Source organism: Penicillium brevicompactum (assembly GCF_028827555.1).
Source record: "Penicillium brevicompactum strain IBT 35665 chromosome Unknown utg000005l_segment0_segment0, whole genome shotgun sequence".
Classification (NCBI taxonomy): domain Eukaryota; kingdom Fungi; phylum Ascomycota; class Eurotiomycetes; order Eurotiales; family Aspergillaceae; genus Penicillium; species Penicillium brevicompactum.
Window position 1 is genome coordinate 3,284,463 of NW_026623208.1, and position 23,681 is coordinate 3,308,143.

Sequence of the window (23,681 nt, forward strand, 5' to 3'; positions counted from 1 at the left end):
AAAGTTTTCGGCAGGTCACTGATTCCTTCCCCGGAGCTTCTTCACTTCCTCACCACCTCACCACCTCACCACCACCCTCCTCTCCTCTTTGAACCTCTCAGATCGTCTTGTATTTGTCGCGGGATTAATAAAACAACACGCGCTTCTATTTCATCTCAAGACTTCTTAACAAATACCCGATCGACCCACCGGCGCCATGTCAGGCGCACGGCATTGGTATGGATAGCCCCCCCTGCCTGTGACACAATGATATTAACTACGCCCAGGGAGCAAGACAAGGAGGCCACTGTCTACGTCGGAAACCTCGATGAACGAGTTTCAGACAGTCTGGTGTGGGAACTGATGTTGCAAGTTGGGCGCATCGTCAATGTCCACTTGCCCAAAGACCGAGTTACACAATTGCACCAGGGATATGGGTTTGTGGAATTCATCAGCGAAGAAGACGCCGATTATGCGTCGAAGATCATGAATGGAATTCGCCTGCACGGCAAACCCATTCGTGTGAACAAGGCGTCGGCCGATAAGCAGAAGACGGTGGAAATCGGCGCAGAACTTTTCGTCGGTAATCTGGATCCGATGGTCACCGAACAGATTCTATATGATACGTTCAGCCGATTCGGTAATCTGCTTAATCTACCCAAAGTGAGATGTCTCTTGTCCCCGGCCAGAAGAATCGGCATTAACAACCATGTTTCCTTAGATTGCTCGCGACGACAACAATCTCTCCAAAGGCTATGGCTTCGTTTCTTTCGCCGATTTCGAGTCTTCAGATTCAGCCATTTCCAACATGAACGGACAGTACCTTATGAATAAGCAGGTTTCTGTGCAGTATGCATACAAGAAAGATGGCAAAGGCGAGAGACACGGTGATGAGGCAGAGCGAATGCTGGCATCACAGGCCCGAAAGCACAACGTTGCCCCCACGACCCAGCAGCTTCCACCTCAAGTGCCTCGGCCAGGCCCGGGCGTGGGTATTGCAGCACCTCCGCCTGTCATGGCCAATGGCGATGGCTCTCGGTCTATGGGACACATGCCACCGCAGACACCAGACTTTGGCATGCCCATGCCCTATCAAAACCTCCCTCCTCACCGACCTGTTCCACCTCCCGCACCCTCGCTCAACACCCCGCCCCCTGGACTTCCAGCACGCCCGCCACCGTCGCAAGGTGGGTATGGTGGCCCGCAGTCTTTCATACCTCCTGGGTATGGGCCTCCTGGATTTGGCCCCCCCCGGAGGTACTCCTCAGTTACCGCCAGGCTTTCAGCCAGGGTACGGCGGCAGTCGATGATTCCATATGCGAGACTTCGAGCACATCTAATTTAGACCTTTGATCTTACAAAACGGGCATGAACCCTTTCAGTACGACTTGATGATTCAATAGCCATATTGCCTGGACCATTACTTATCTCTTGATTTTCTTTTTTCTTTTTTGAGACCTCTTTCAGCTGCAAATAATTGGTTTCCATTAGGCGTGTCTTCTAAATTCGTCACGATAATGATCCCAGAGCGCTATAGACATCAAATTGCGTTCCAGCGTTGTTGCAACAGCAGCAATAGAAGTACATTTCATGTCGGCAAAGGATCTAGCAGGTACAGATCGAGAAGTAATTGGAACCCTTTTAACAGACATGAGTGTTGGTTAATTCCCGATGTGGGTGCATCTTGTGATGATCGGGATGTCAAGAAATGGGTGTGTTAATTTCAAGCGTTCCCATGGAATGACAGAAGCAAGTTATGAACTTGTGAGAGAAAAGACCTCCATTGATGGATTAAGAACGAGACATGTTAAACGAGAGAATGATGGAATTAATGAGTCATGAGAACGAGACGAATTTCGGGTCCCTTGGCCGGCCATCGGGCCCAATATTATTCTTTGCGAATCGTTGTTCCGTGTAGATGCGACGTGCTTCATCAAAGTTGACCCTGCGACCTTTCATGATCTTTCGTATCTCCCTCTTGGCGTTTTGATCAAGGCCAGCTCTCGTGTCGCCGTCGGCGACGTTTGCCGTAATGTCAAATTGAGATGAGCTCATTCCGGCCTCTAGATCGGCTGTAAAGCTTGACGGGAGGCGATGATAGAGGTAATCCGGTACTTGGACCAAGTGCATCCATCGCGACCTTGTGAGGTAAAGTGCTGATGATTTGTCAGAATTTACACACGCTGCCGAGACGTCTGGGGAAAGCGGACTGACCTGTGCCTCCGATAATGACCGTGAATAGGAGGAAATAAGTGAGAAAATAGGTCATGATGATGAGTATGAAAGTTGGTATGGAGGAGGGTGGGTTGTACGAGATTATGTTGCAAGGGACACTCTTCTCGAGCTCAGGTAATAGGCCGGTCAGGTAGGCTTGTTGCCAGCCAATACTGACGAAGGCATGGAAGAAAACAAAAGAAAGTGTTTAGGGAGGGCGAGAGATGAACGTCAGCATTCATCCGTCGGCAGCCTAGAGGTGTCGCCGGAAACTGCGTCATGGCCTGAAAAAGCAGGCTCCAGGGGAAACAGCCGGCAGTAAGGCAGTAAGGCAACAAGGCAATCAGGTCAGGAAATAAGGCAGAAAGGCCCTAAGGCAGAAAGGCAGCAAAAATGCCCCGGCGTACATGCAGTTCAGGTGTCCAGGCAGCAAGACTAGTCCTAAAATGGCCGCCTTAGCGAGACCCCCAAGTCGAAGTCTTGGCATTCGAGACACGCACAATTTGATCGACGTGAAAGACAGTATAGCGATTTCGATCTTTTCAACCTCCAACACCCTCATCACAATGGCCACAAACATCTCCAACGATCTGGTCTGGCAGATCACCCGTATGTTCGACCCCTCAAAATTTCCGCATGGGGATTTTTGCTTGACTTGGGAAGCCGAACTCTAGCTCATTGCGAATTTCTTCGGAACAGGCAACCAGAACTCTTTCCTGGTCAACCGCAACTCCGGCGGTGGCTCTCAGTTCTCTCGCGACCCTCTTAACGTGCTTAACAAGCACTCCTACAAGGTATGGGATCATGACACCCGAATCGCAAACGCTGCGTGGAAACGAAGAAGGGTGATGATTAACGGTCTATTCGGTACTATATAGTACGCCGGCTATGCCAACAACAAGGTATGCCATTGGCTCCCTTCCATTTGAGATGTATTTGTGACTCACCCACTCCAGGCCATCGGTGTCCAGGGAACCGAGAACGGTGTTGCCGTGACCACCAAGAACCCCAAGACTGTCCAGCAGCCCGCTAAGACCTTCGTCACTGTGAACTACGGTCCCAGCGCCTCCAACCGCAAGTAAGGCGACTCTGCACCGTCCCCCATGCCCGGCCCCAGCTGACCGTCCTTCCTCAGGATCTACAAGGGTGTTGCCGAGAAGACCGCCAAGCACGGCTACCGCGCTGATATCCGCGAGGAGGCCGTTGCCCGAGTCAGCGCTGTCCGCCGCTCCCAGCTCCCCAAGAAGGATGCCCCCGCTCAGAAGCTCCGTGGCTCCAAGGCCCGCAAGGCTGCCGAGGCCTCCGAGTAAGTTAGTTCCTGAAATGGAACTAATTCGTGGACCATGAAGGATTTGGATTGGAGGGGAGACTTGATAGGCGTTTCAATGCCGTGCTGGACGTGGGAAATTGTCCATGTAATCTAGCAATCTTGCTCCGGGGCAACAAAATAAGATAAAATACATGTCCCGTCCGACTATCCGAAGCAAGAATACATTCCAACCCCATCCGAACGGAGGAATCCAGAACCAGGCCGGAAAAGGAATCTCCCTGTAGAGCGTAGTCAACTGATCCGCAGGCCTGGATATCTTCATATTCATATCCATGGATCCAGTCACAACCGACCTGTCGGCCCGAGCCCCAATCTAGGAGACGGGCATTTTCGCCCGCCTTTTTCCGAGGTATAACCCGAGGAAAGCAGAGCAGGTGGTGGAACAAGGACGAGAATTGCCGGAGAGTGTCTGGAGAAATACCGCGGGAACCTCCGCTCCAGTGTGTTTCTCCAGAGGCTCTCCCCAAAGTACCTTCAATTGCCGGAAGGAGAGGTACCTTTTTCGGTGAACGCTTCAGGTACCTCAACGTTTTGCGGTTGAGAGGACAGTGAATTGTCCAAACAGAGAAATAGGTCGAATAAAACTAGAAGAGATGAACGATAATTAACTATATTCTTTTTTTTAATATATAATCAGAATTAAAAGAGAGAGAAAAACAGAGAGAAAGGAATAAATCAAGCAGAGAGGAAGTAGAACATCATAGAGCTCTTATAGTTCACATGTCATAGGCCGATGTACTCCGGGGTTGCCCCTCTGCCCCTCTTATAACCCCCCCCGGTCCCCTCCTCCTTCTCCTCATCTTCTTCTTCCCACATATCTGTCATCATGGTTAAAGCTGGTATTGTTGATCTTATTTCTCTATTGACATTCATTGCTGATTTTGTCTCTAGTTGTTCTCGGAGCCTCTGGTGGCATTGGCCAGGTTGGTCCTATATCATCTGATATCGAAGCTCTCCAACTAATATATCGGAAAATAGCCCCTTTCCCTTCTGTTGAAGGCTTCTCCTCTCATTGATGAGCTTGCTCTCTATGATGTCGTCAACACCCCCGGTGTTGCGGCCGATCTCTCTCACATCTCCTCGGTTGCTGTACGTAACCTCGGAAACTCCTTTCCAGAAGGGCCTCTGGCTGACCAAATCAGAAAATCACTGGCTACCTCCCCAAGGACGATGGCTTGAAGCTTGCTCTGACCGGTGCTGACATTGTGGTCATCCCCGCCGGTATTCCCCGTGAGTAATGCGCATTGGAATTGAATAGATGTACGTTTGCTGACGGCGGGGTCCTATTTTAGGCAAGCCTGGCATGACCCGTGACGACCTGTTCAAGATCAACGCTGGAATTGTCAAGACCCTCGTTGAGGGAATTGCCTCATTTGCCCCCAAGGCTTTCACACTCGTTATCTCCAACCCCGTGAACTCGACCGTCCCCATCGCGGCCGAGGTCCTCAAGAAGGCCGGTGTCTTCGACCCCAAGCGCTTGTTCGGTGTGACCACCCTGGACGTTGTCCGTGCCGAGACCTTCACCCAGGAGTACTCCGGCAAGAAGAACGCCTCCGAGGCCACCATTCCCGTCATCGGTGGCCACTCTGGCGAGACTATTGTTCCATTGTTCAGCAAGGCTTCCCCCAACCTCCAGATTCCCGCTGAGAAGTACGAGGCTCTCGTCAACCGTATGTCACTCATCAACTTGACCAAAGAACATCCACTGACAGTTCACAGGCGTCCAGTTCGGCGGTGATGAGGTTGTCAAGGCCAAGGACGGTGCTGGTTCCGCCACCCTTTCCATGGCCTTTGCCGGTTTCCGGTATGCTCTCCTGAACTCAAATCCAAACTTACAGAGAACTGACTAGGACTAGTTTTGCCGAGGCTGTTATCAAGGCCTCTCAAGGCGCCAAGGGTATTGTTGAGCCTACTTTTGTCTACCTGCCCGGTGTTCCCGGCGGTGACGCTATTGCTAAGGCCACCGGTGTTGACTTCTTCTCCACCCCCATTGAGCTTGGCGTAAGTCATCCAATTCTAAATTGCAAGCTAGAGAAGTTAACTGACATACTTGATACAGCCCAACGGTGCCGAGAAGGCTATCAACATCCTCGATGGTGTGACCGAGCGTGAGCAGAAACTCCTCGATGCTTGCATCACTGGACTCCAGGGCAACATTCAGAAGGGTGTCGAGTTCGCCCAGAACCCCCCAAAGTAAGTTTACCTCCTGTCCATGGACCACTGCATGTCATGCTTGTGTTTGTGTAATTTGGGCACGCCTTTGGTGTCGCGCTCCTCTTCTCATTGATGCCCCTCGCCTCCATCTTTGGCTGTGACGATACCGGAAACTAGCAGAGCCTTGCTAACCAATGTTGTCCCGGAAAGATAGGCCCCAGCTGTGAGACCCATGAGATTATGAACAACGCGCAGACACAATAGTGTATGGTTTTCGATCCGATGTGTAGGTTTGAGTTAGGCATTAGCAAACCCGCAATGGACAGAAATACATGATTCCCCGTTTCGTATCTATGGTCATATCTCGTGCAGTAGGGGATGCGGGCTGGTTGTAGCCACTTGGCTCTCACTCTGAGGCGAAACACCCTCAGCCATGCCGACAATGGGCCAAGGACCAGCCCAGGCCCAGCCATTATACTGTTCAAGGCCGAGGCTGGAGGGTTTTAATTTGGAATGTTGCACCTGGTAAGTCTGACGTCTCGGCCTGCACGGTGGTGTGAATGCCCAGATTCGCCAATGCGCCCCGAATGATACCACAGGGGAACCAAAGGTACTGGTTCAGTTAGTCAATGTTCTCCAGCATGTTGGGCAAAGTATCCCTACCGCCTGTGCCATAGATATAGCTTCACTCCGCACTGCCATGCTCATTCTCCCAAACGGTCGGAATGCGCTATCGGTCAAAACGTAGACCCCCTAGTCATTGGATTGCATCAGTGTCACGGTCATCTTCACGCCAGACCAAGCGCCTTTGCGCCTTTGCCATGGCAGTTGGGTTGACGTACCCGATGGTTCGTTTTCAAATTATCGATTTGTTTCTTAAATAGAACCGTCCACAAGTCCTTGCAGAGGAACTTGATCACATCCAGATTATCAGTAAAGCGAGGTCGGTCTCGGGCGAATCTGCACGGAGAATCCATTAGCATACCGCGTCATGTTGTGAGAGAGCCGAATGCCCAAACAGAGTGGACTTACCGCTCCGCGAGACCCTGTCCCACACGATAGCCCAGGGACTCTAGCCGAAAGAATGTTGCCTCTCTGACCTCTTCATCCTCCGGGTCCTTGCCCTCGGTCGCGAGTTCCTTGGCCATGCGCTCCGCCATGGGAACCAATTCTATGAGGAGGAAATCAAAACACGAGGAGCTGAAAACGCGGGCATTGGGATCCGCAGAATTGAGCGGGGAGGTCGAATCAAAAGACATAACGGACAAAGTTCGAGTGCTCAAGCTCCAAAGCAAAAGGTTGCGCCAAAAGGGTGATAGTAACAGGAAGGAAAGACGGGGTGAAGTTGGGGTCTGCGCTCGGCCCGAATCCACACTTATTTTGTACGCAACACTCCAACTAGTCTACGGAGTACTCCATAGACCATAGACACTGACAACAACCCTAACTACTTCAAGTGTACTATAAAAAGAACTACAGTGTAAAACAAGCCCCTGGATACTGTCATTGAATTTCGTCTAATTCAGTTGAGTCACACAATCCTCCCTGAATACAAAGTGATATCGTAAATCCCGATCACGCCAGAAACTCCGGAAGAAAAAGATGCACGAGAGAGCCTGGGCTCGAAACTTGGAAGCGTGATTCTAGGATGACGGTGGATGAGATCCGTTCAAAGGACTACTGGCAGGTGGGACGTAATAGTCTTGCCGCGGAAAGGATCGAGAAGGCAAGCTGGGGGCTAGTCGTTTGGCAGCCGGAGCAGGGGAGTTGTCCTCTTCGTCGCCGCTTTCAGTCAGATCGATGACCTGGGACACAGGCCGCTTCTTGCTAGACTGGCGAATAACAGAGGATGGGGTTGAAGCTTCTCGGGACTTCGACTGAGCCGGTGTCCGCTCCAAGGCAATGCTGGGGAGTCCGAATTCTTGATTCCCAGGCTCCTTTTTAACAGAGGGAAGTCCTGGCTCAGTGATCTCGATGAGATCGTCGTCGTCGTCGTCATCCGAAGTCGGGGTCATTCCACCCGCGTTCGTTGCATCGGAGTCTGTGGGGGTGGACCATACACCATCCGGCTCAACCGTGACTTGATCCACACGAGAGGAAGTAGAGTGGAGAATGTCATCGACATATCTATGAAATAGGTCAGCAAATGTGCCACATATTCTCACAGGGAAGGGGACGAACTGGTCAACCTGCAAAGACTCGAAGCTGGTCGATTTAGAACACACGGGACACGTCCACGTCGGAGCCTGCTTCTGCAGTTCAAGGAACGAAGATGCATCGAAGCACTGATTATGAGTGCATATAATGGAGCGACAGGGCACCTGAATCCGGAGAGTTGATAGAGGACATTTCAGTGACATGACGCTTGAAGTAGCGATGATATCGGTGTCGCTTGCTCGATTTTGCACTAGCAAACCAATGTTAGACTTGTGCTAGAGAACAGGGAAATGCCGGTGCTAATTACTTTCGCGTAGAACTTGTTCTTTCGAGATCAACTTTCTTGTCTTCAGCTCCGACACGAGTTTCTCAATCGGATGTTGCTGCACGAGGTTGGCAAGAGCAAAGAATTTCTAGAGTAAAAGTCAGCGATCCAGTCCCACAAAGAGTCTACTAGATAGACAACCGTGAACTTATCAACCTTTTGTGTCAGAGCATAAGTCATGACTATATTGTTAGGATAGTGTGCCTTTTTGCGAATGAGGCTGGTGACATCTGCGGGCTGTGTGGTACCAGGCCGATTCTTCAACCCTCTCAAGTTGGCTTTGACCTCATCCAGATTCACCTTGAGCTCTACTTGGTGCGGAAAGGCAATGTCAGACTTGGTGAACTGAGTCAAACCCGAGTCACCGGCACAATAAACCATCACTCGGGTGTCTAGGTCGGTCTGTAGTCTTTCGGCCGCTGAATATGACAGCATCACCTTCAACTCGACGCTATCTCTGGTGTTTTCGCGGACTGGGATATATCAGACACATGGACTCAAAGGATAAAATGACCTGGCAAGGGGCTGCCTGAACGTACTCTTGCATTCTACAACCGGAGTCAGAGACTCTATCACGGTGAAGAATGGACTGTCTTTGAAGATCAGAGGCCCGGGGGATTTGGGGGCCGGAGCTTTCATGACTGGGGCGCTTGGACCGGTGGTATATGTAAACGGTGACATTGAGATTCCGGGACCTGTCGAGCGAGCCTGTGCAGGAGACTGAGATACGGGCGGTGCTTGATACTGCGGCTCTGAGTGCCCTAAGGACGACGCAGAGTGGGGCCAGATGATTGAGCGTATGTACGCCACGAGCGCTTCATAACTGACTGTATCTGACTCTGCCAAATTTTGGAGTCCTATGGTTTGAAAGGTTAGCGCACACACACACACACACACACACACACACACACATATATAGTGGCCCATTGGATTGTGAGGACGTGGGCAAATAATAGGAAGAAGTGAGGAACCACTGATTTGCCAGTCAGAGAGGGGTTCACTCACGATGAATAATGCGAAACTGCAGAGTTGCCTTCAGTCCCGATACCTGCAGTCCTTCATGTCTCAGCAGAAGCTTCAGTTGTGGGTTTGTCAGAGTCTTGATGTAGGTTGTCATCGTCGGCACATCTGTGTCTGCTGGCCCATATGCCGACATGATTTCAGATGAAAGTCCGGGAGTGAGTCCACTTCCTCGAAAGACAGTCCAGTTTAACCAGGCCAATTAAGGAGCCTGCATGAATACATTGGCCGCGAGGTGAGAGAGTCGTCAACTGTCGCGAGGGACCTTCGATCGGAGTGGAAGTGTCTCCGGATGACATAAGATCCCTATCGCGGGAAAAAAAGTTGTTATCGCTTTTTTTTCTTCGGCCTCTTCTTTTGATCAAGTCGACAGTTTTTTCTGGTTTCTTTTCTTGTTCTGTTTCTTTCTCGTCTCCAGCTCTTCTACCATCTTCCTTTCGCCATGGCTAAGAGTATCCGTGCTAGCGTTTCCAAGCGCAACCGCGCCACCCTGCGCAAAAACTTCTTCGGTCCCATCGTTGACGCCCGAACTGAGAGACTCCACGCCAAGCTCCAGGAGCTTGCCGATAAGCCCCGGCCTGAGGCCCCGGAGAAGTCCAAGAAGGAGCAAGCCGAGGATGAGGCCGGTATGTTGTGTTTTCTCCCATCATTCAGAGAACCCCAGCTTACCTATGATAGACCAAGCAGCCAAGGCTCAGCTCGGTGGCGATGAAGGTATGTTTTTACGGCTACCCTCCTTCTGTTCCACTGGTATTGCAGAAATCTAATTCTATCACAGCCATGGATGTTGACACCAAGGCCCCTAAGAGCACCAAGAAGACCGGTCGTGTGCAAAAGCGCAACCAGAAGCCCCGCAACTCGATTGTCTTCAAAAAGCGTCAATCGTCTGGCAAGCGCGGATCCAAGAAATAAAGGGTCTATCCCCATGAATTGAGAACCAGAAAACCGGCGTTTTGGGAGTCCACTTACGATTACATTGCCACGTACATATATGTGCTTCATAGTGATATACTGATATACCGAGAAATGAAATGGATTCAGAAGCATGTCGACTGTTGAGCCAATTGGAGGTCTGGGCAGGGGGGATCCTGTAGTGTTACAAAGGTATACAGAACAAAGTATACAGAAAGATCGAACTATAGTCGAGAAGTGTGCAATGCAAATATGCCAATGTACAACGTTATCGAGGCCAAGATCTACAGGGCGGTGTGCATAAATCGCGTCGATCGTAAACATCGGGTTCCGCCCCTGTAGGCATTCAATGCTCTTGCGATCTGCATCCTTATGCTTGGATTTGATTTGGTGTGGATTTGATGGAATTCTGTCTATACCGATAAAATGGGCTTCCGCGCCACGGTGATCGCCAATCTGCTGATCCCCGTGGGCATATTGATCTTCTGCTCGGGCTTCTTCCCCTATAAACCACTCATTCCAGGACTGGCGACCCTGGAGACTGAAGATGCAGCCCCTGCAATCTTCGACAAGGTTATTTTCATGGTAGTTGACGCGTTGCGGAGGTATGGCATCGAAAAAGCCCCAATATCATGCACCAGCTAATGAGGCACCAGCGACTTTGTGTATTCAAATGACTCGGGATTTCAATTCACGCAGAGGTGAGTGCAGATTCCTGAACGTCGTGGGTGCAAGCAAGCAATTGACACTGGGGTAGCCTGATTCGTTCTGGCGCTGCATTGCCGTTTACTGCATATGCAAGCTCTCCAACCGTCACCATGCCTCGGTTGAAAGCCATCACTACTGGCTCTGTTCCATCTTTCTTGGACGTAATCTTGAACATTGCAGAATCAGACACTTCTTCCACGCTGGCATACCAAGACACATGGTTGGCCCAGTTGAAAGCGGCGGGAGGGCGACTGGTGATGTACGGCGATGATACCTGGCTGAAGCTGTTCCCCGGGATGTTTGACCGAGCAGATGGGACAACCAGCTTCTTCGTGTCGGTTGGTACCCGAGATGACTTGATCAACATTACCAGCATTGAAACTGATCCTCTTTCAGGACTTTACAGAAGTAGATAATAACGTGACTCGGCACGTTTCCGACGAGCTTTCCCAAGACGATTGGTCTGCCTTTATCATGCACTATCTGGGGCTCGATCACATTGGACACAAAGCTGGCCCGAAAAGGTACATGAAACATTCCGCTCCGCTCCGACTTGTCTCTAACAATCCAGTCCCTTTATGGTACCAAAGCAGCATGAGATGGATAATGTGGTGAATGAGGTTTATACCGCCATACAAGAAGAACCACACCTTCAGTCCACACTTTTCGTCCTATGTGGAGACCACGGTATGAATGAAGCTGGCAACCATGGCGGGTCCTCTGCCGGCGAGACATCTCCCGCTTTGCTTTTCATGTCGCCTAAATTTGAACGATTGGGCGGCAAGGAGAGCCCTGTGGAACCGTCGGGAGAAATGAAGTACTATCAAACCGTTGAGCAGGCAGATATTGCCCCAACTTTGGCCGGGCTTCTCGGTGTTCCGATTCCTTTGAATAGTTTGGGTGTATTCATTCCAGATTTCTTGGAAATGTGGGATCAGAGTATGTGTGCCTTTTCTGGATTGATACACTCGAGTTGACTTGAAAACAGGTTCCCACAAGATTCGCATCCAGTATCAAAATGCGAAACAGTTATTGAAAACGGTTACGACAACCTTCCCAGGCGTTTCTTTCAATCCTGACCACATAGGACCATGTGAGAATGAGGCTACGTCGGGGATTGAAGGTGCTCAATGTGCATGGGCTCGAACTCAACAGATCCTCGCTGGCGCGGAAGATGATGACTTTCACAAAACAGCCAGTTCAGCCTTGTCACAGTTCTCGAAGACTGCACAAGATGTAATGAGCCGCACTGCGAGTAATTATGATGTATCCAGACTTGGCTTAGGACTTTCAGTCACCCTCATTGCGAGTCTGTTCGTCTTCCCGGCCACGATGCGGGGAATTACGCGACAAAAGCTACCAGGGTCATTTTTGACGATCATGATCTTGACATATGCGCTCATGATGTTCGCAAGCAGCTATGTGGAAGAAGAGCAACAATTCTGGTATTGGATCTGTTCCGGATGGATATTTTATCTCCACCTCAAATCCAACACTGCCAAAGAACGCACGCGCTCGGGAGCATGGGCGTGGTTTGGACCATCTAGCGTTTTGCTGCTTGCCATCTGCCAACGACTTTTACGCCGATGGAACCAAACAGGGCAGAAGTTTGCAGCGGAGCCTGATATTGCTCATACATTCTTTGGGCGTCATCCAGAAGTCTTCTGGATGCTCCTGACACTGACATACATCGATGCCGGCCTCGGTCTTGTCCGCAAAGTGCGGCTTCAAGGGGTCCCATGGCTAGGTGCCATGGCTGCTTTGCTTCCTGCTACATTGGCATTCACTTTCAAGGTGCATTTTGCGGCATCGGAATCACCAGAGCTCTTGGAAGGGACATTTATTTCCCAGATCGTGGAGAGATGGCCCTACAGTTTATCCCTAGTGCTGCACGCCAGGCTTGTATTCTATGGACTTGCTATTATTGCCCTGGCAGCACTCCTCGGCGGGAGGCGCTCCAACTCTGCCAACGGTAGGCTATCTTCCCACGCATGCCGATTCTCACCTGGGAGAACGTGGCTAATCAAACTTTCCCCAGTAGTACACGGCAGTATTCATGGCGTCTTGCACATCTTCCTCATGACACAGTCCCGTGTCACGAATGTGCCCATGTTCCTTCTTTTCCGAGTGACTGCCAGTATTCTTTCTGCCCTGGACCTCACGGGAATGGAGGTCACCATCACCACTCTGATCTTCCAATACATGACCTTCTTCGCCTTCGGTGGCTCGAACGCCATCTCTTCCGTGGATCTTGCCAGCGCATATAATGGTGTTGGCAGCTACAATGTGGGGCTGGTGGGCTTTTTTGACCTTTGTGAGCAACTGGGCCGGTCCTATCTGGTGGGCTTCAGAGAACCACCTTCTGCGATCCAAGGACACTGCCTACAACGCCTCCGCACTGCTCACCTTCCATGTGGCCATATCCACGGCTTCTGTGATGGCGGCGTGCACTGCACTCCGCACCCATCTGTTCATCTGGACCGTCTTTTCACCCAAATATCTCTACAGTATGGCGTGGGCGACTGCCAATCACGTTGCTGTCAATCTATTAGCCGAGATAATTTTTGCTTGGTCTCAATAATGTGATGATCCATACAGTCTACCAAAATTTGAACTTCATCCAAATACACAGTTGCATTTGATCAAAACACGCGAGTCACAGGGGGTATAGAACCAATTATAATAAACCGCTAAACAAATCATCAATGGCGTTTTTCTTCTTTTTCGTCTTCTTGGCACTCTTCAAAGCGCTGCGGTCCTTGGTCGACTTTTCTTCCGGTCCAGCCTTGTTAGGCGGAGGTAGGGCTGAAGGCGGGACTGAAGGTAGTGACACGTCCTCGACACGTCGAATCCGTTCCCCAAGATCCTCTTGAATGACTGCCGAGGCAGGATTCCTGGCTTTACTTGTTGTCGAGCGCTTCTTCATCTCCTGGCTGATTCCCGTGATTTTGGACAAGCGCGCCAAGGCCGCCAGAAGTACCACCCCCAGAGTAGAAAACTGGTTATCAGCAACCACAGTAGAGAAAGCTCTAATGCAAAAGTCAGCATATTCCCCCCATATAAACAGAAAGAGACATACACGTAGCACCGCGGAATAATGTGAGCTGCCAGGTGTTGCTTCTGGGCCTCCATCGCGCTGGGCTCAGCCTGTGCCAGGTCCGCGGTGGCACGCTTCAGCATAGAAAGCCATTTCCACCATTTCGTTCGATGGTGTTGATTCTTGTTGCGGTGAAATATGAGATGAAGCAATGAATGCACCGCTAATAATTCTTCCATGACTCAAGTTGCGAAATTGTAGAAGTACAAGTGCAGTTGAAGTTGGGAGAAGTTTGCGAAAAGAAAAGCGGGTCCGATGGGCTCGGCACTTTCGTTTACTTCAACCTTCACCCTTCAACCTTCACCCTCACCTTCACTTCCTTCTCGTATATCCTCACGTATTTCCCTCGCTTGCTCCCTTGTACTACATCTGCGATTCTATACTGATTTACGCCTACTGGCATCAGTCGCATCTCCACGTTTTCTCGTATTTTCTGTTCTGAACTAGCTAAACCCTCCATGGCGAGCTGGCCACGCAAGTCCGAGGAAGAGTCGAGGACACAAAGGTCCTAGTCACATATGTCTGCTTCTCAATCTGTCTCTCTGTCGTCTTTTTTTTGTCGTGTTTTGTTGTTTTCCATCGTTTTTTTCATCTTTTCTTGGGCCTTTTCTTGTGACTGTTGTTCATAGATGAGTTTGCTGAAAACCCCTGATGGTAACTCCCTGCTGATGACGAAAGTATTGGCCATTGTTGAAATAGACCATTCCAGACGCAATCAAGACGAAACCTGAGATATTGAGGCTCGCCTAGTAAATCGAGAGTTGACTATCGCCGATCCCTCCAGTTGAAGCGTCGGTTAGCGTCAGTTGGTGCGGGAGAAGTTGCACCTCCAGAAGCTTGACGTGCCAAAAGTCGGTTTTGACGACGATTCGGCGGGGCTGGTGGTCGACCGACCTGAGGTCCCCGAGTACCCTGCGATCCTCGATTAGCCGGGCCCCCTCGAGCAGCCTGGGTTCCTCGAGCAGCACTTGTTTCACGACCAGATTGGGCATTCCCACCCCTGGCCCGTCCTTCCCGACCGGCTTCCGATGGAGCGTTGTTCCCAGCCCGCAAAGTAGACAACTGTGGAGGCCGGGTGCGATAGATCCGAGGAGAGTCTCCAGGGCGAGGGGTTACCGGCGAGGCAGGATTGATCGTCCGAGACACATGCGGGGAATTCGTAATGCCCCGGCGGTTAGTACGAGGGGTTGCCAGATTTCCCCTCTGATCGGAGTTCCGAGATGCACCGCTCACGTTGCGGCGATGGGGTGTGTAAAGCCCTACCATCGAGTCAGTGTCAACATATCCAAATTCCAGGTGCCGCAAGGATGCCATACCTTGCTGGTTGGTGGCCACAACGGAACGCCGGAGCTTGCTGGGGTCATTGGGTCCAGGGAAAGGAGCCTCCCTTCCGATGCTGGGACCGCTGACATAGAACAACTGCGTCGGGTCAGTGTGAAACAGAAAAACAATCAGAGGTGTCAACACTTACGCGAGGACGTTGTTCGGGGGGGCCGGATCATCACCGTGCTGTTACGGAATTTGGCGACCAATGCATCCTTGCCTTGCATGGCTGTCGACAAACGTCAGTCATAAATTGTGTCAGTTGGAGCGAGGAAAACGAACCGGCATAAGACAAATGCACCCGCTTGTCGGAACCGGCAACACCCGGCCTGTGAGATGGAGTCAATATATGCGTCCAAAGTTCGAACAAGATGAGGATCCTTACCAATTTGTGCCCTGAAAGTTGTCGACCAGCTGGATCGAAAAGTAAGTACACCTTGCCAAGCACAAAAAACCACACCCATCCAAGACTCACAGTGACGATATCCATGGGCTATTTGAGTGGTCAGCATATGAATCAAGAACAAAGCCAGGAAATAACGTACATCAGGAAAGTTCACGAAAGCATATCCGACGCTGCAAAAAGAATTGGTGAGTAACGTGCGAGAATTATCTGGCGCCATCGTATTCTTACTTGCAATCGTGCATAAAATCTAGGACTGGTTAGTCTGACTGTTCGACAGGGAGAATCGAATCTACTTACCCATCCGCAGATAGAGGAAATCGAACTTCCCGAAAGACCATTGATCGATATGTCGCTTGAGTTCCTCCTAAAATCGAATGGATCAGCAATGTCCAACAAAGCAAGGGGACAAAAGACCGCACCGCTGAAACCCGATTCGGGATGTGCCGAATCATCAAAGTAGTCCGCAAGTCTTCTCCCTGGCGAATCCTGTTGAGATCAATATCATGATCAATGGCACCATTCTCCATGAGCAAAGGAGAAACTGGAGACGTCGGAACAATCTCCATCTTCATGTCTGGCGACGAGTTGTATGGAGTGGTTGGCGGAGGAGGAGTGCTGGAATGGTATTTGCCTCGTTGAGAAGGAGGAGAACCCGGAGCAGAAACGTTGAATCGAACGAACTGGACTCGCATCAGCATTGTACAGCTTCACAGGGGGGAAGAAACGAAGAATACTCACGCCGATCAGCAGATTGTCCAGACCGCTGTGTGCGTTTTCTGCATGTTGAATATCGTGATACTCAACGCGGTATTCATGTACGCTTGCGTTGTCCTCGCTGACGACCTCGAAATGTCGGAGGCTCCCAAACGTCACGAGAACTTCGTGCACGAAAATATCGCTCTGGGGAGTCATGTCCAGCTCACGTTGGTCCATGAATGCGAGGACCTCAAGCCGTCCATCTTCCTGACTCAACCTGTTTGTGAAGGGCCCGGTGAGGCCAAGGGCAACGACTTCTTGAATGGTCGTGTATCTCATGTGCCACTGGGGACGTTCGGTGCTAAGAGCCCTGAAGGCCGCTTCGGAATCCCGGACATCACCAAACAAAACGGCAAATCGTCCGTTTCGATGGATCTGTCGAATGCAGACACCTCGAATTGATGGATAAGTCATGACCTACGTTGTGTTAGCTTCTTTCGATGGTTCAATTGTGCGATACGACTCACTGGGAACATTGAGACCACATCCCCGTTCCGGGTGTCGAGCGGAATGTGCTCCACGATGAATGCACGGCGTGCCATGTCATTTGGGTGACGCCGCGGGAAACATGGGTTCGAGCCTCGAAGACCAAGAGGCTGGGACCATACAGCCGAAGAACTCGGTTGGCTGTGCAGTTCCATTGCACCGCCGTGGGCGTGAGATTGGCTGGAAACACCTTGACGGTAGTCGAATGAAGAGGCCATTGAAGCGAGGGAACCCTGAGCTGGATCGTATGGGAAATTAGCCACCTCCCGGGAGGGAGAGTAGGGATCCTGCAGACGACTATGGTTGCCAATCAGGTTGTTGTTCACGGCCCTTGGGAACTGGCTTGCTGCAATGATGTTTCGTGCACTGGCGGCGGCGGACTGCAACCCCAGAGATGAGAATGGAGTCAACCGCTGGTGACCGGTTTCATCGGAAGGTGTGTTCTGTGTCCAGGCACCAGGCTGACTATGCCAGTGCTGGGACATGTCTCGCAGAGGAGGCAGAGGAGGCAAAACGGCAGGACTATCCTCAGAGATCGTGCCGAGAGGATTGGCCTGACCCGCCAGGTTCAATTGAGCCATGGCTTGAAAAGGCTGGGAAGTACGCGAGATTGGCCGGGTAGAGGCTGAAGAAGATTGATCGGAAGTTGGGGTGGGTTGGGCAATGCCTTGGACAGGCTTGGTGTCAGTGTCTGAGGCAGACTGCATAGCACCCGGAACAGCGGGCAAATTCCAGCCGGCGAACGGGTCACTACAGAAGGATGTCAGCATGTTCAATGTGTTTTTTAGGTTCAAATTGGCCTTACAGCTGGACACGACGACGACGAGACTCAACTCCAGCCAGAGGAGGTGGGCCTTCGTTACGAGCGCCTCCCACAGCCAGAGGACTGAAGGCAAGCAGTTGCTTGGAGGGCGAGCCACGATTTGATTCACCCATGATTGGAAGAAGAGGAAGAGACGTTGGTAGATGCCGGATGAGTGAAGACCTAAGCAATGTCAAACGATCGGCGAAAGAAGAAGAGGAGGGAAAAGGAAGGGTGCGAAAGGAAGGGAACAGTGAAATCACCCGGACCGTCTCCCCTCAGCCAACCGGCGAAAAAAAGCGTTGCAGCGGAGTGTCCATGGATCTTGATCCAGATTGAAGCCTACATACCTGATTCTAATTCAAATACAGACGATCGACCTATTGATCGACGCGTCTGTATCTGGTGGATTCGAATTTCAATAGCTAGATGCAATGGTGTTGTTGTGTCGAGGATAGGGGAGTGTGAGGATAGGAGAAGAGAAAGAGAAAGAAGAGCTCGAAATGAGCATTTATACAGTCAAGTCACAGACCCTTTCCCCCAAAGACCAGCTCAAGATATCTCTCCCCATCGCCCTTCTACCCTCACATTTTCTTCTCACTTTGCTTCTACGCCGGCAAGTTCTCCAATTGTTGCAATCGCCGCGACTGTACACACCATTTACGAATGATTTTGACCACTGACTCTAGATCATTATATCTTTCCAGGAATGTTTTAAAGTACACAGTGATCACCGGTTTTAAAGACGCTGTTCACTAGGGTATCTTATGCGACTGGCGTGTTGAATTCGGAATATACAGGCTGGCTGGTATTTATCACAACCTTGAACCATATATTATGCCTCCAGTATAATAGCCTACCTATCAACACACAAGCCTTGGAACACTAGATACCTAGGTAAATCTCAAATACTAACCAAACTTCTACTAGCACTAATGGCGATTATCGCTGGATACTGGTCCTAATTTAGAATACATAGGATCACAGCCAACCTCCAGGGCTTGGAGCCGTTACACCTTTCAATCTTCAACTTCAAAAGCTAAGAATAATGCTACATAAAGCCATATATTCCACACATACACACATATATATATATATATATATTACACAACCTAGCACATTAACTAAATATAGCTGTAGAATCAGAAAACCAGTGGTTCGTTTACCAGAGGTCGTGAAGTTAGGGCTATAGTTGTGATGCCAAGACCGTTCTGACCGCCTTGGATGACGTCCTGGTGTTCCGATTTACACGTCTCCAGAGTTCAGACCCCTCTGCGCGCCAAACGACTTTCTTGCTGATATTTGCACTTGGCTATGAAGTCGAGTGCTTATGCCTCCCATGGCTCCGCTCAATGAGCCGCATGTTCTCAACCAAGTGAGATCCATTGTTGAACCCCCACGTGGTGTATACTGATTCAGGCCAACCCAGATTATTATCTCGCCCTCAGATACCGACTACCTGGACCAGCTCATACCCTCAATACGAGATTACAGTGTCGGAAACCGCACCCCTCAGCTCCTCCAGTCTCTGTCGCGATTTGCGGGGGATAAAGAATCCGAGATAGAGGGCATCTGCAATACAAATCACCAGGAGTTCGTTTCGTCGGTCAACTCCTTGCTTCGTATTCGGGAGGGCACCGTGAGTCTGACCGCAGAAATCTTGGACCTCAATCAATCCATTCAAACCAGCACCGAACGCCTAGCCGAGCAGAAGAAGGCGCTGGTGGAATCGCGCGGCCATCGACAGAACATAGATGAGACCTCGCGCGCCATCCAGGATTGCTTGGAGGTATTGCGATTGGCCAACCAGGTACATGATCTGCTCGCAAAGAAAAACCACTATGCAGCGTTGCGCGCGTTGGAAGAGCTACAAAATGTCCACCTGAAGGGGGTAACCCAGTACAAGATCGCAGTCATGATCCAACGGTCGGTCCCGGCCACCCAGCGAGCAATTGCGGAAGCTGTGATGTCTGATCTGAACACCTGGCTGTATCGAATTCGAGAAATGTCTCAATACCTCGGGGAGATCGCGCTTTTCCATACAGATCAGCGCAAGACCAGACAAAAGCAAAGAGCGGAAAACGTGCCGTATCTTGAGCATTTCAGTCTAAATTCCGCAATCGAATTGGTATCCGATGAAGACGAAGAGTACGACCTGCTTCATAACGAGGATCTCCAAGTCGATTTTACCCCACTGTTTGAGTGCTTGCATATCCACCAGTCACTGGGACACATGGACAAGTTCAGAATCGAGTATGCGACCACTCGAAGAAGACAGAAAGAGCTATTGCTTCCTTCCTCAATCACCTTGATTGATGAAGATGGCTCTAGCCTTCACAATCTTCTGGAAGAGATGGCTGGTTTTGCCATTGTCGAGCGTGCCACAATGAAGCGCGCTCCCGATCTCAGATCGTCTGTTGATGTAAGACACCTTGGTTTTTTGATTGCCTCATCTTTATCATACCAACCGGCCAGCATCTTGAACCCCTTACCCCACGATAGTATTTATCAGTAATCTAACCAATTGTTCCGCACAGATTGATGAGTTATGGGACTCGATGTGTCAGGGAGCCGTGGTATTGATATCCAAGGCACTTCCCGAAGTCGACAACGCCGAAAGCATTCTCAACATCAAGAATCTGATTGCGCTCTTCATGCAGACTATGAATGTTGGTAAATCCAAATCCATCTCGACGAGTTCAAACAGCTAAACATACGTTCCGCAGACATGGAGCTTCCCGGTGCGAGTCTTTGATGACTTCTTGTTGAAACTATTCGAAAAGTATGCGGAGCTTCTCAAGAAGCGGTTCAGTGACGATTTCCAAGAGGTGAGACAAATCGACCTTGATGGTCTCTCCGTAGGATGCTGACTCTACTAGATTGTATCGACGGATGATTACATGCCAATGCCCATACAGACCCAAGAGGAGCATGACAAGGTGCTCAATGTGAGCTGGTATAACCCCGAGAAGCCTCGGGAGGAACAAGTGTAAGTTTTACCGGGCAGTCAACATGCTATTCATCGTACAAACCTCATTGACGATTCACCAGTTTCCCATGCATTTTACCATTCTCTCGAATGTATCCGCTATGCTGCATTGATATTCGGAATTTCTTGAATCAATTCTACTTTTTCGCTACCGATGGTTTTGCAAACACGAATGTGATTGATGAGACCCTGAAAAATGTAAGTTTTCGTTGAACGGGTCCAGCCATCCTAGTCATATTTGCTAACGACCCAGGACTTGGACGACCTTCTTTCACAAAAGGTCTGTGACACATTAGTGGAGCGTCTTTCCTCGCAATATTTGGGACAAATTGTTCAGATTCTCATCAATTTGGAGCATTTCGAGCTGGCTTGTCGTGAGCTAGAGCTTTTACTGGCAGCTGCTCGTTCACAGAACTCCACCGGTACTTCAATTGCTCTGAAAGCCACCGAAAAATTCAGAAGCAATAAGAAGGCGGCTGAGAAACGCATCTTCGAGGTTGTCAATTCCAAGATTGATGATCTCATTGAAACAGCAGAGTACGAGTGGATGTCTCCCACGCCTCCTACAGAGCCCAGCAACTACATGCAAACTTTGACGCGGTTCTTGTCCAATATCATGAACTCCACATTACTGGGACTTCCGACGGAAATCAAGGAGCTCATCTACTTCGATGCCCTTAGTCATGCTGCTAACATGATTTTGGTAAGTTTTTGACATATAATCACACCATTCATGTATCCATTTGGAGTCATGCTCACTGTACCCTCAGGCGCAACCGCTGTCCCCGGATGTGAAGAAAATCAACACCAACGGAGTATCTGCTCTGGCGAAGGATGTTGAATATCTTGCAGAGTTCGTGGACAGCTTGAATGTACCTATCCTGCGCGAGAATCTCGACGAGTTGCAGCAAACGGTGCAGTTGATGCAGGCTGACAGTGCAGACGAGTTTTACGACATTTCTACGAGGAACAAGAAATACGGACGTGTGGATGCTATGCAAGGGCCGGTCCTACTTGAAAAGTGCGTGTTTCATCTGTTCTTCCTCTTCCCATTCGCATACTGACTGACTGTTTTATCAGGCTTACCCGCACTGTTCAAGCTCCAACCAAGACCGACAAATTTGCGCAACTCTCTTCGCGCTTCAAGAAGACCGGATAACTCTTCAAATACACCGACAGGGTGTATTTCTTCAAGCATCTACTGTTGGATGACACCGAAGCCATAGGCTCGAATGCTACAATAATTCCATACCCTAAACTTTTGCAGCCTCTCTTTTACCGTTATGTTTCTTGTTCGTGTAGTAAAACATGGATTCTAGAGGGATCACACCCGGAGCATAACTTTGTCAAGTAACCCAAGTAAACCCAGATCATTGGTATCAACGGTTGTCCTTTACGCGAGGACGTAGAAAAAATGAATAACAAAGATAGAATCATAAACACTAAAGACCGGAATTCGCCTGTGAACGCACATGAAATATTAAGATGGAGCCAGTTGCCCATGGCATGTTCACTATATGGCCTGTTAGCCTGTGCGCCGGAGACAAGGTGCCTTGGGGGTCATACCTGCTGGGGAGGAAGGTGTGGGTAGGCATACATCCCCTCGAACATCTGAGACTGGGGCTGACCGTACGCCGCAGTCGGGTCTGATTGGACCGCACCGGGATACATGGCAGGCTGCGGGCGATATTCCTGCTCTTGAGGCATGCCATGTTGACCCAGAGCGCCGTAGTCTGCAGGGCCCATGTGCTGGTGTGGCTGCACGCCGTGGGGCGCAGTTTGCATGGGGGCAGTGGAGGGACCTGGCGCGGTAGCACCGGCCTGGCTGGACCGTTTGGCGTGCGAAGTCGCCTCTTCACGGGGAACAATGTCAATCAGGAAATCGAACATATCGGACTTGGAAAGAGCGGCGGCAATGTCTGAGCGCTGTAGCGTGCGACGCTTGTTGTCTTCGGCGTGGATCCAGGCGCGCATAGTGAGCTCAGTGATGAAAATATCGCAACCCTTTGCGAACAAGATAGGCGCCTCGGCGGAAATCATCTTGACCTCTGGGTCGGCCTTCATCACCTTCTTGATGCGAGCCAATGGCAGCTGGTGGATCTTGTAGTCGTGGTTATCGGATTCGAGGTGGTTGATGACATGTTGCCAGTAGGTCGTTAGGATATCACGGGCAGTCCCCTGGAGACCTTGGTTCACCTATCGGTGGGGGTGAGCTTTTGGTGCAAGAAGGACTCGATCGCGAACTTACGTTGGCCCAGGTACCCGTGTATAGCTCGGCGACTGGCGCGTAGCCTTGCGCAGAGAGCTGTCCGACGTCAGTCAACATCCAAGGTATTTTGCGCGATCGCTAGATGGTAGAATCTTCGCGTGGACTCTAGACGTACCGCTGCACTAGCACCTGCATGGATAGTTCATGTCAGTCTTACTCCAGATTAATCGCGTAGCACAGGCATCTCCAAGCTCTCTGGGGGGTCAGAACCCCCCAGACAGCTCTCGCGCATTCAACAATTTGGGATTCAATTTACCGTAATGACCGCCATTCCTGATGTCATATACCGGCTGCGGCTGTTGCTGCCTGCCTTGCTGTCCAACACTTTGAGGAGCGGGCTCCATGTTCGCGATGTCTGATATATCTGGTACGGGAGAGTCACGCGATCGGGATGAATACTCGGTAGTGGGTACTCGAGATTCAGAGGATTGGTCAACTGCCAATAATCACAAATAATGCGTCGACGTTAGGAGCTCAGTGTAGGTCGCGTTGGGTCGCCAAGGGTGTTCAGCTATCTGACGTTTCCGGGTTCTCCCCGCGCTTCTTACCAGGTATTGATATGTTTTCTTTTACGGTAATTTTGCCTTTGGGGACGGCAATCCGGAGATTTTTAGTGCAATTGTGCTTGTACAGAATGAAATACCCTGTATATTCAGCTGGCGAGCTGTTCCTGAGCCCCTTTTCTCTTTGATATCAAGGAGAGTGTACTCCGTATACTCCGTATACTTGGTATCAATACAAGATACGGTATTGA

General features: G+C 50.3%; 12 protein-coding genes across 12 annotated transcripts; 6 read left to right on the plus strand and 6 right to left on the minus strand.

The window, feature by feature from the left end:
• Nucleotides 1-196: 196 nt before the first annotated feature.
• N7506_007073 (U2 snRNP complex subunit HSH49) lies at nt 197-1,351 on the plus strand (the record flags this gene model as incomplete). The annotated part of the gene is made up of 4 exons (XM_056956366.1): nt 197-216; nt 267-642; nt 701-1,270; nt 1,325-1,351. The coding sequence occupies 4 exons, from the start codon at nt 197-199 to the stop codon at nt 1,349-1,351; spliced, it is 993 nt and encodes a 330-aa protein (XP_056810700.1).
• Nucleotides 1,352-1,815: 464 nt separating this feature from the next.
• On the minus strand, nt 1,816-2,248 carry N7506_007074 (DUF2015 domain-containing protein; the record flags this gene model as incomplete). The annotated part of the gene is made up of 2 exons (XM_056956367.1): nt 1,816-2,135; nt 2,194-2,248. The coding sequence occupies 2 exons, from the start codon at nt 2,246-2,248 to the stop codon at nt 1,816-1,818; spliced, it is 375 nt and encodes a 124-aa protein (XP_056810701.1).
• Nucleotides 2,249-2,759: 511 nt separating this feature from the next.
• N7506_007075 (uncharacterized protein) lies at nt 2,760-3,503 on the plus strand (the record flags this gene model as incomplete). The annotated part of the gene is made up of 5 exons (XM_056956368.1): nt 2,760-2,802; nt 2,893-2,987; nt 3,072-3,095; nt 3,150-3,271; nt 3,329-3,503. 5 exons carry the CDS (start codon nt 2,760-2,762, stop codon nt 3,501-3,503), a joined length of 459 nt encoding a protein of 152 aa, XP_056810702.1.
• Nucleotides 3,504-4,349: 846 nt separating this feature from the next.
• N7506_007076 (malate dehydrogenase) lies at nt 4,350-5,720 on the plus strand (the record flags this gene model as incomplete). Its single annotated transcript, XM_056956369.1, has 8 exons — nt 4,350-4,362; nt 4,415-4,446; nt 4,502-4,612; nt 4,666-4,753; nt 4,816-5,193; nt 5,243-5,327; nt 5,380-5,524; nt 5,583-5,720. The coding sequence occupies 8 exons, from the start codon at nt 4,350-4,352 to the stop codon at nt 5,718-5,720; spliced, it is 990 nt and encodes a 329-aa protein (XP_056810703.1).
• Nucleotides 5,721-6,158: 438 nt separating this feature from the next.
• Nucleotides 6,159-6,936, minus strand: N7506_007077 (trafficking protein particle complex subunit; the record flags this gene model as incomplete). The annotated part of the gene is made up of 4 exons (XM_056956370.1): nt 6,159-6,290; nt 6,341-6,430; nt 6,520-6,637; nt 6,710-6,936. 4 exons carry the CDS (start codon nt 6,934-6,936, stop codon nt 6,159-6,161), a joined length of 567 nt encoding a protein of 188 aa, XP_056810704.1.
• Nucleotides 6,937-7,320: 384 nt separating this feature from the next.
• On the minus strand, nt 7,321-9,315 carry N7506_007078 (transcriptional regulator family: Zinc finger MIZ-type; the record flags this gene model as incomplete). The annotated part of the gene is made up of 6 exons (XM_056956371.1): nt 7,321-7,804; nt 7,859-8,084; nt 8,142-8,247; nt 8,289-8,632; nt 8,699-9,016; nt 9,165-9,315. The coding sequence occupies 6 exons, from the start codon at nt 9,313-9,315 to the stop codon at nt 7,321-7,323; spliced, it is 1,629 nt and encodes a 542-aa protein (XP_056810705.1).
• A 306-nt stretch (nt 9,316-9,621) lies between these two features.
• N7506_007079 (DUF2423 domain-containing protein) lies at nt 9,622-10,091 on the plus strand (the record flags this gene model as incomplete). The annotated part of the gene is made up of 3 exons (XM_056956372.1): nt 9,622-9,805; nt 9,858-9,893; nt 9,958-10,091. The coding sequence occupies 3 exons, from the start codon at nt 9,622-9,624 to the stop codon at nt 10,089-10,091; spliced, it is 354 nt and encodes a 117-aa protein (XP_056810706.1).
• Nucleotides 10,092-10,517: 426 nt separating this feature from the next.
• las21 (mannose-ethanolamine phosphotransferase LAS21) lies at nt 10,518-13,380 on the plus strand (the record flags this gene model as incomplete). The annotated part of the gene is made up of 8 exons (XM_056956373.1): nt 10,518-10,696; nt 10,748-10,792; nt 10,849-11,137; nt 11,196-11,323; nt 11,371-11,738; nt 11,788-12,771; nt 12,838-13,094; nt 13,174-13,380. 8 exons carry the CDS (start codon nt 10,518-10,520, stop codon nt 13,378-13,380), a joined length of 2,457 nt encoding a protein of 818 aa, XP_056810707.1.
• Nucleotides 13,381-13,476: 96 nt separating this feature from the next.
• N7506_007081 (uncharacterized protein) lies at nt 13,477-14,075 on the minus strand (the record flags this gene model as incomplete). The annotated part of the gene is made up of 2 exons (XM_056956374.1): nt 13,477-13,828; nt 13,879-14,075. The coding sequence occupies 2 exons, from the start codon at nt 14,073-14,075 to the stop codon at nt 13,477-13,479; spliced, it is 549 nt and encodes a 182-aa protein (XP_056810708.1).
• Nucleotides 14,076-14,661: 586 nt separating this feature from the next.
• N7506_007082 (putative meiosis protein MEI2) lies at nt 14,662-17,803 on the minus strand (the record flags this gene model as incomplete). Its single annotated transcript, XM_056956375.1, has 13 exons — nt 14,662-15,155; nt 15,213-15,315; nt 15,402-15,448; nt 15,502-15,548; nt 15,605-15,633; nt 15,695-15,712; nt 15,765-15,795; nt 15,854-15,872; nt 15,923-15,989; nt 16,045-16,305; nt 16,364-16,798; nt 16,849-17,617; nt 17,673-17,803. The coding sequence occupies 13 exons, from the start codon at nt 17,801-17,803 to the stop codon at nt 14,662-14,664; spliced, it is 2,451 nt and encodes an 816-aa protein (XP_056810709.1).
• Nucleotides 17,804-18,999: 1,196 nt separating this feature from the next.
• Nucleotides 19,000-21,817, plus strand: N7506_007083 (Rab GTPase-binding exocyst subunit SEC15; the record flags this gene model as incomplete). The annotated part of the gene is made up of 9 exons (XM_056956376.1): nt 19,000-19,044; nt 19,099-20,091; nt 20,207-20,338; nt 20,396-20,497; nt 20,549-20,658; nt 20,721-20,856; nt 20,912-21,361; nt 21,429-21,679; nt 21,739-21,817. 9 exons carry the CDS (start codon nt 19,000-19,002, stop codon nt 21,815-21,817), a joined length of 2,298 nt encoding a protein of 765 aa, XP_056810710.1.
• A 401-nt stretch (nt 21,818-22,218) lies between these two features.
• hapE (CCAAT-binding factor complex subunit HapE) lies at nt 22,219-23,271 on the minus strand (the record flags this gene model as incomplete). The annotated part of the gene is made up of 4 exons (XM_056956377.1): nt 22,219-22,854; nt 22,907-22,963; nt 23,043-23,056; nt 23,184-23,271. The coding sequence occupies 4 exons, from the start codon at nt 23,269-23,271 to the stop codon at nt 22,219-22,221; spliced, it is 795 nt and encodes a 264-aa protein (XP_056810711.1).
• Nucleotides 23,272-23,681: the final 410 nt, after the last annotated feature.